The sequence below is a fragment of the Pristiophorus japonicus genome, chromosome 10 (genome assembly GCF_044704955.1).
Source record: "Pristiophorus japonicus isolate sPriJap1 chromosome 10, sPriJap1.hap1, whole genome shotgun sequence".
NCBI lineage: Eukaryota > Metazoa > Chordata > Chondrichthyes > Pristiophoridae > Pristiophorus > Pristiophorus japonicus.
The window spans coordinates 54,745,607-54,755,742 of NC_091986.1; the positions used below are offsets into that span (position 1 = coordinate 54,745,607).

The window sequence follows — 10,136 nt, forward strand, 5'->3', positions numbered from 1 at the left end:
GGTCCAGGCCTGTTCCCTTATTGCAGCAGCTAACTCCAACATGCCGTCCCTCATGCGCCCTGACAGTGTCTCAACGACCTGCAACATTCCCTCCCTCATGGTCACTGCCTCTGACATTCCCTCCCTCATGGCCACTATTCCCTCATTGATGGTCCCAGATATCGTTCCCATTTCTCATGTCATTGCTGTTACTTCTCCCGATAGTCCCACTACCTCATCACTCACCCCACTGATGGCGTCCATGAATAATTGTGTAAGGTCAATACTCTCCACACACAATGACATCATCTGAACCACATCTGTTAGATCCTGCATCTCAGGAGAGTGTGGTCGAGCTCTCCTTCCCCTTGTCCCCACGGGTGTGGCTCGCACCCCACCACTGGGACCCGCAGCCTGGGATGGTGGGGCCCTGAGTGAGCCTTGTTGCACTCCACCATTTGGACCCGCAACCTTGGAAGGTGGGGCCCTGGGTGTGCCTCGCTGCACCACACCTCTGTGACCCGCAACTTCGGAAGGTGGGAAAACATGGAATGTCCCATCAGCACGCAAACCACTAGTCATAGAATGGGTTGTCACCACAATGAGCGGTACCGCCACCAAAGTCAGTAAAATTGTGGGGGCTTCATGCAGCTCCATCCCCTCCCCCTCACCCTCACCCCCAAGTTCTTGGTCTGAAGGGTTGGATTCCAAGATGTTCTCCTCTTCAGGCTCGTCCGCATCTGAATCTTCAGTATCGTCAGAAGTTCTCAAGTTCTGCAAAATATAACAGAATAGACAAATGGTTAGCAGCAGAGGAGGGGGCAGGGTGGGTGGCATGAGTAGGCTCACACAGCGCAGGCAAGGCAGCAGGCTGATTTGAAGGACCACGATGAATGAGAGCACTTTTCATCAACTGAAGCATAACTGACAGAGCCATCCCCATGAACCGAAGAATGGCTAGCCCGCATAGTAATTAACATTTAGCAAAGCCAGACTGTGGCATTTGCAGGACTTACCCTCTCCCTCGAGTGTGGGCCCAGCTTGTGCAGTGGTGATTGCTTTTCTCCAGGCAGGACCCATCAAAGCAGTGACCCTCTCTTCCAAGGGTGTCAATGGGGTGCAGATTTGCTGGGGCTCCTCCTGTTTGAGTTTTTTCTCTTTTATTATGTGCCACCTTACTCTGTAAAGATGAAAACCTAGCTTTTTAGAGAGGATGTCTTTCTGCAGGATGGGACATACAGATGGTCACATTTACAATTGCAATGAAAATAAGAATATCAGGGGGTTGTAAACCTATGGAATTCTCTGCCCCAGAGAGCTGTAGAGGCTGGGTCATTGAATATATTTAAGGCGGAGATAGACAGATTTTTGAGCGATAAAGGAGTAAAGGGTTATGGGGAGCGGGCAGGGAAGTGGAGCTGAGTCCATGATCAGATCAGCCATGATCTTGTTGAATGGCGGAGCAGGCTCGAGGGGCCAAATGGCATACGCCTGTTCCTATTTCTAATGGTCTTATGTTCTTATATCAAAAGGCTATTTGACTGCAGGATGCTTGATCTTGTCCTCAACCAAATCTCACATGTACACCCAGCAGTGATCAACTCACTGTTGTAATATAGGAAACACAGCAGTCAATTTTCACACAGCAAGCTCCCACAAACAGCAATGTGATAATGACCAGATAATCTTTTCTAATGATGTTGATTGAGGAATAAATATTGGCCAGGATACCAGGGATAAATCACCTGCTCTTCGAAATAGTGCCATGGGATCTTTTATGTTCACCTGAGAGGGCAGACATATTGGTTTAATGTCTCATCCAAAAGACAGCACCTCCGACAGTGTTACACACCCTCAGTACAGCACTGGAGTTGTCAACCGAGATTCATGTGCTCAAGTCTCTAGAGTGGGACTTGAACCCACAACCTCTGAATCAGAGGCGAGGTAGCTACCGACTGAACTACGGCAGACACATTGTTGTAAATTTTAAATCTAATTAAAATACAAAAGAAGACAATGGGCCAAAAATTGCGGCCTCTCCAGGTGTGGATGATGTGCGCATGCACCCGAAGAATACTCGCAAATGACAGTCTTGGCGCGCGATGTGCATGCGCTGACAACCGACTTTTACGATCTGTCTTAATTTATTTTGACAGATCGCATACATTCCTGCAGGAAGGACATCTGTGGGGCAGAGATTGGGCTATTTGCCCAACTCTTGCTTAGCGAACGTCCTTCAAACTCTTACGCTTGGTAAAAGTAGGCGTATAGTCTACTTTTACCAGCATAAGAGTTTTAAAACATAGAAAAATTAAATGTAATCAATAATTTTTTTATTAAAAACTCTGTCCATTAAAGTAAGTTTATTTTTAACCCTATTAAAACACATTTTTTTTTAAATGATTTTTTTTTTTCTAAAACATTTAATTGCATTCAATTTCAATTAATTTTAAGTGAGGTGTTTTTTTTATTTATTGTGTTGTGTTTCATGTTTTTTGGGGGTATTCTCATTGATAGTAATGGGAGCTCGTACAAACAGAGTTCCCATACTAGATGTTCATTGGTGGTCCCAGCCCACGTGATCTCAGGATATGAGTATGTACCTGGAAGACATGTTCCCATGTGCTGGACTGTGAAACTAGACCTCCGACCGGAATCCTACGTTCCTCCGGGACCACCAGGTATTTTTGTTAAAAAATTTCCGGTTGAAGGCATTCGCCTGAAGGAAGCCTCCAACTCCAATTTTCCCCCAATGTAGTGTAGAACCCTCCTGTTGTGTTTTTACTGCTTTACCTAAAAGGCTTAACTTCTGTTCTGTTCATGAGGAAACAGGCAGAATAGGAACACGGGGGTGAGGAATCAGGAAGGGAAGACGTAATTAGAGTGGGAGGAAGCTCATGTGGAGAATAATCACCAGCATAGACAAGAGCGACTGACCTATTTCTGTGCTATAGATTCTATGAAACTCATGTCTACAATTTATCTGTTGATACCCACCATATTTTCTTGACACCACATATATAATTTGCAATTATGCACGAGTTGGCATGGTTACGTTTTCTGATTTTTCAGCACCAAAATGCTTGTAAGATTGAGACATTTATGGAAAATGTGCTTTCAGTCACTTTACTGTTATTTATTTTTCTTTATTAGGCACAAGTAACGAAGGGAGCCTGAGTCTGTCTAACAGAGAAGAGAACTGTGGAACAAGAAATATATCAGAGACACAGGATAGAAACGCTAATAACTCTGTGACCAGCCTGTCTCCTGTGGTAACTGCAGCTCCAGCAGTGGAGAATGGGAATCAACTGTTGAATGGTAATTTGTATTTCACTTACCAGTGAACTGTTACAGCTGTGCATGCAGTGAATATTTGCAAATGAAACTATTGTCCACAAAAACATGTTCTAGCTGTCTATCCTCGAGATCCGATGATCTTCACAAGCATTAAACATGTAAAATCCTTGAGGGCCTGCAAGCAGCAACACTCGTATCTTACACAGGAACTCAGGACTCTCATGAATTCCTGAATGGTTGGAATTCCTCCAAATGACAAATGGAAAATAGCAGATGACCAGTACCATGCTGTAAGATTTACTGGCACAAACTGTATTAGGAAACCTGATTTTTTTTTCAAAGGTTGCAAAGTTTTCAAGGATGAAAATCTGAATTACTTGGAATTGTAAAGCCGAAGGCTATCATATTCCCTTTGTATGGGCCTTTTATAAACCTTAATTAAGTGTATTATATAACATAAAACTTGTTTACAGTATAATGTATTCATCTTTATAGATAAGAGGACATAGGTTCTGTCTAGTTTGTTGGCTTCCACTAATTGATTCACTCAGTGCTCTTCAGTTGAACATTTCTATTCAAAATGTTGGATTCTGTACTGGATTTGATACTTGGGTCGGCCTGTAGTCAGTTTACTTTCGACTGACATATGTGATCCACAAAATAACATGAAAACAAGGGATGTTTAAATTTCAATGGGGAAAGTAATTTATGAATTATGCTTGCAAGCTCACTTCAGTTTCATGTAAATATGATTTGAAAAAAAGAACTGATATGATTTTGCAAGCTTCGTTGCATCTTAAAAAGGGACAAAGGTAAAAGGTGAAGGACTAGAAATTACACAATGAGATACTAATATACAATGACATTTGTCTCAGATCCCTCTCTCCGTGAAGTAAATTTTCAGGAATTACGATTGAACTCTCAGCTTGGAGTCTCACTCAACAAGAACATGGATCAGAGAATCAGACACTGAGGTCAACGCGTCAGATTCATGATGTTTATTTCCTTGCAGATTTTCCGATCTGTGCTCTGACTGCGCTGGGAAGTTTTCTGAAAATTTTACCTAAGTTTTCTATTTTTTCAGAGGCAATAAGGGATTAACTCCTACTTAAATCCCAGAGAAATGAATTTCAGATGGACCTGCTAAATGATCTTGCGCTAATATCCCATGGTGTAATTTATTTCTATTTCCATATAGGATCATATCAATGACAATCGTACCTCACAAATTAAGTCTGACACAACCTACATTAAACATGTAGTCAAAATAAGATCATATTATAATGGTGAGGAAGTTGCATGGTGAGATAGTGTAGTCAGTTGGAGGTCCAACATGCTGGACCATCCTCATCATTCTTCACCTTTATTTAATATCATTAAAATGGAGTCAAAACAGACACAACAATAATCAATTTAGCAGGGCAGAAGCCTGTGTTTGATCTGCTTGGGGGTATGGGCCATTGCTAAATTCATTGGGGCCTTTCTTCAGGCATCCCTAGTGGCCACGTGAAATGAGTGCAAGCCTTATTTCAATATTAAAGTGAGCACCTATCCCCATTTCAGGACTCCGAAATTTGTTTAGACTAGTCAGTTCTTGCTCTCCACAAGTTTCGACTAGTATTTCCGGGCCTGAGCAGCCCCTTAAAGAGACCAAAACTTTGTGATATGTAATGCTCCTCCTGGTTGCACAAAACAACTGCCTACTTCTGTGGGGCCTGCCTTTGCCCCTTTCCCTTTGTCTCCCCCTGCCCCCCACCCTGAACATACCCACAGGCCTCGGTACCGTTGAAGTTTGATGTTAATGATTGGGATCCGCAGCTTACCTAAATTAAGTCCATGGAGCCCGAGGATGAATTTAGGATGGTTCTAAATCCTCAATGTTCTGGCATGCCATCATTGCATGCCATTAGAATCCCAACTGGTGTTGGACGCTAACGGCTTTAGGCCCCACCAAGTCTTCAATGCAGCCTTGCTATTGACGAAATGCCATGCTAGACGCCAAGTGGAGACAAGGTGCTTCCTTACAACATGAAAGAGAACTATGGTTCTCCTCTTCACTTCTGAGCTGCTGGATCAAGAGCAGCATTGGAACCTGAGCTGAATTATGATTTATTTCATGGGATGATCTGGAGAGGGAGAAACAAAAATGACCCTGGAAGCAAAATGGGAATTTTCACCATTTAGTGTCCCTTTTTTTCCTAGCTTCACACAGGAATACTTTATGGCTCATACAGCTTTTACTGTGCATAAATTCAGTATCTGAACTCACATTGTGTAGCAGAATTATAGTAATACTGAAACATGTTCATTATCTGCCTAGTGATTGAGAAGACAATGAACCAAAACAGTTCATAGTTGATGCACCTAAACAGTTGATCATACATAACACAAAGAACAACACTACACCCCAAAATGATCTAACTGCTTTTTTCACCTTCGACCCTCACCCCTTCCGGTGCAAAAAATCTTCACAAGTAAAATTTAATGTGAACTTTACAAATTGTTCAAAGATATTTATGTTGTATCATAAGTTATGTTTACAATTTAACTCTGTTTGATGGTAACATGTTGGGGGATACTTGCCTCTTTTTCATGTTGTTTTTGGTGCTTTTTTCATTTCAGACTGGATCTATCTTTCAGGAAACTGCATTTCTGGGTGATGTGGTTATGCAGTCAAATAAACTGATATTGATTCTTTGCTTATTTTAGTAACATCTTGCTTTTGTAATTTCCAGTGTAATATTATTAATCAAATGCTGGTCTACAATTTCTATCAGTGTCTTATCTCTGATGAATTACATTTTCAATAAAAAGAATATATTTCAGTGTATTTCTGTTGTCAATTCAATTCAAAGAAATTAAATGGATAGGTTTTTCAGTTTCTGGACTGTTATAGAAGATGTTATTTGTTATGACACTGCTTCCCCTGGTCTGAATTTCAAATTACAAATTGTTTATTACATAGTGCAGGTGTATTTCTTAAAACACAAAAAAAACAAAGGAAAGGAAGTTGCAGAGTTGTGCTGTTCAGTCATTTATGGCCACATTGTAACATAGAGGCTTTGAATGATTAGGAATTGAGTGTGTTATATGTTGACCTTTCACCTCTAGAACCCAGGTTCAAATCTAACCCCAAACTGTTGCGATGAAAGTCCGTTGGAGATACCTTTGTTCGGGTACGAGTCTGCCCTCTCAGGTGAACATAAAAGATCCCACGACACTACTTTGAAGAAGTGCAGGGGAGTTTTTCTGGTATCCTGGCCAGCATTTATCCCTCAACCATCACCTAAAACAGATGGTGTAGTCATTTAACTCATTGCTGCTTGTGAGATCTTGCTGTGTACAAATTGGCCTCCGCGTTTCCTACATTGTAACAGTATCTACACTTCAAAAATACTTCATTCGCTGTAAAGTGCTTTGGAACATCTTGAAATCATGAAATGCACTGTAGAAATGTGAGTCTTTTTCATTCTTTTTCTCTTTCACTTTTCATGGCTCATGTATCATTTGTAACAACTGTGACTTCTAAAGGTGGAATTTTAACTTAATCCTAAATTAAAGTAATTTGCCTTATCCGAGGCATTTCCAGTATCTAGATCAGTTCCAGTTCTGTGTGAATATCTGATGTGTATTTGGGTTTTGTTCACCAGTTAGTTTCCACATTGAACACAAGCCTTTCCCCAAGTTTAGCTGAAGGGAAACACAAAGGAAGGGAAGTCACGGGCAGTGTAGCCATGGTTTTAGGATAGACTATCCATTGTAGGCAAGGCCTCGCCAATGTAACGGGGACTCAGCAAATTCCTCCCACGATCTCTATACTGAAGCCATGAAATAACAGGGCAGAACCAGAGCAATGGTCTGTGCAGGAAAAACAGAATATTGATTTGTTTAAGATTTGAAATACTGAATAAATTTAGTTTTGGGGGAGCAGGCTCCTTGCTCCCATATTGCCTATCAATTGATATCTACTGCTCCATTGTCAGGGACAGACAGAACTAGCTCAATGGGTGAAATATATTTTTCATTTTTTAATTTGTATTTGTAGAAAAATCTCCAGTGACTTCAAATTACACTATTTGATTGATAATATTTGCCTTTTATATTTAATGCATTTGTGAAATTAGTGACTTAAGAATTTCATCCAAATGTGTCAATGCATTTGTTACCGATATTGCACAATGTAGCTTCAAGCTAGTGCATGAGTGTCCATTGGTAGCGTTCCTGCCTCACTTTGTAGGTGTGGGTTCACGACCTACTCCAGGTCTTGAGCAGGTAATGTAGGCTGACACTGCTCCAGGCTGACATGTCTCACTAGAAAGGCAGTAACTCCGCAACAGTGAGACATTAAACTGAGTCTGTCTGTTAGATGAACCTAAATGATCCCCTGGCACGATGAAAGAACAGGGCAGTTCTCGCAATGTCCTGGCCAAAATTTGTGATGTGATAAAGCACGATATAAATGCAGTTCTATCTTACTTACTTATTACCTATCAAATACTGTTGTCTTAATTATTTTAAAACCATTAATAAAAATAATATACATCAGCAGATACACAACAAACTGTAATAGAATTTTATAAAGAATGCTAAAGATTATGCATCTTAAAGTGAAAATCTTACTATTATTTTACTATATTGTATGCAAACAAAATAGGGATTGGGATCAAATAGTCTGATTTTTGAGTAAACTGTCATATTTACATTTTAACACATCAGTCAGCATGGTTTTATGAAATGGAAATCATGTTTGACAAATTTTCTGGAGATCTTTGAGGATGTAACGAGCAGGGTGGATAAGGGGGAACCAGTGGATGTGGTGTATTTGGATTTCCAGAGGCATTCGATAAGGTGCCACATAAAAGGTTACTGTAAAAGGTAAAAGTTCACGGGATTGGGAGTAATATATTAGCATGATAGAGGGTTGGCTAATGAACAGAAAACAGAGAGTCAGAATAAATGGGTCATTTTCTGGTTGGCAAACAGTAACTAGTGGGGTGCCGTGGAGATCGGTGCTGGAACTTCAACTATTATCAATCTATATTAATGACTTGGATGAAGGGACTGAGTGTAATGTAAGCAAGTTTGCTGATAATACAAAGATGGGTGGGAAAGCAAATTGTGAGGAGGACACAAAAAAATCGGTAAAAAGATATAGACAGGCTAAGTGAGTGGGCAGAAAATTGGCAGATGGAGTATAATGTGGAAAAATGTGAGATTATCCACTTTGGTAGTAAAAGTAGAAAAGCAAATTATAATTTAAATGGAGAAAAATTACAAAGTGCTGCAGTACAGAGGGACCTGGGGATCCTTGTGCATGAAACTCTTTTGAGTTTACCTGCAAAAACATAAACATTAAAACCATGCCACCCGACCTGGGTGACACAGCAGACATTTTCAAGGCCCCTTTTTTTTCTTTTTTTTTTTTTGGTTCTTTTGGGGCGCTAAAATCAAATTTTTCCAGTGCCCCCTATAAAAGGGGAGGGGGACACTAAAAGCACCGGCAATGAAAACAAATTAAACTTTAAAACGTAAAATCAAATTAAAATTTGGTTGCCGGGCGTGATGATGCACTCCAGTCCCTCCGGTGCCCACCTCTCGCGGAAGGCCGCGAGCGTACCGGTGGACACCGCGTGCTCCATCTCCAAGGACACCCTGGACCGGATGTAAGAGCGGAAGAGAGGCAGGCAGTCAGGTTGAACGACCCCCTCGACCGCCCGCTGCCTGGACCAGCTGATGGCACCCTTGGCCGTGCCCAGGAGCAGTCCTACGAGGAGGCCTTCGGACCTACCCGCTCCCCTCCGCACAGGGTGCCCAAAGATCAGGAGAGTGGGACTGAAGTGCAGCCAGAATTTCAGGAGCAGCCCCTTCAAATAATGGAACAGGGGCTGCAACCTTGTGCACTCCATAAAAACATGGAACACGGACTCCTCCAGACCGCAGAAATTGCAGGCGGCCTGGGAGTCCGTGAACCGGCTTAAAAATTTATTGCACGGCACTGCTCCGTGCACCACCCTCCAGGCCAAGTCCCCGATGAATAGTGGGAGGACCCCTGCGTAGAGTTCCCTCCATCGGGGACCCCCGCCTCCTCCGGAGGGCAAGATGGTACGCCATGGCGTGTCCGGACGGCCGGCGAGGATGGCAAAGTTGAGGGTGTGCAGGAGCAGCCCGTACAGGAAACCCCTCCGCGCGGAACTGAAAGGCACGGAGGGGATTTCCCCGAGGCGGCTCAAGTTGTGAGGCGCCGGCCCCCGAGGGAGGTTCCGGGGTTTGGCGCCGATGAGGAATTCCGTCCGGACGGGGGTCAGTTCGGACGGGATCTCCCCACGTGCTTGAGCCTCCTCGATGCACCTAACGGAGTCAGGGCCCAGAGCTGTTTTTAGCGACTCGATGGCATCGGCCGCGTGGCGGACGTTGGCAGAGTTTAGGCGCCGCGCCAGCGTGTCTGGCGCCATCCAGCCCGCTCCTCCGCCATCGAGCAGGTCCCTGACCCTGGTCACCTCACCAGCCACAGCCCTCTCTTCCGACCGCCACATAAAACCTCGGCCGTGGAGGTACGGATTCTCGAGCAGCGGTTCCTGCAGGACGGCCGCCACGCCAGCCGGCGGAGAGCTGCGCTTGGTGGAGACTTTGTTCCAGACCCTGATGAGTTCCCTGTAAAAGACAGGCAGCTCCCGGAGGGTGGTCCTGGCACCCCCCAAGTTCACAAACAGGAGCTGCGTGTCATAATTGAGGTCGCGCTGCTGGCAGAAGAAATACCTCGCCAGAGCACACCACCTAGGAGGGGGCTCGACGTAAAGGTATCTCTGCAGGGTCTGAAGACGGAAAGTCGCGAGCTGGGCGCTGACGCACACCAACGACTG

At 43.4% G+C, this 10,136-nt stretch overlaps 1 protein-coding gene across 1 annotated transcript in view; it reads left to right on the top strand.

Moving 5' to 3' along the window:
• Nucleotides 1–3,416, top strand: part of myo16 (myosin XVI) — a 1,091,439-nt gene extending 1,088,023 nt beyond the window's left edge. The window contains exon 32 of the mRNA XM_070891428.1: nucleotides 3,133–3,416. Coding sequence (XP_070747529.1) covers nucleotides 3,133–3,323 — 191 coding nt within the window. The 3' untranslated portion in view covers nucleotides 3,324–3,416. The remainder of the gene's footprint in view (nucleotides 1–3,132) is intronic.
• Nucleotides 3,417–10,136: the final 6,720 nt, after the last annotated feature.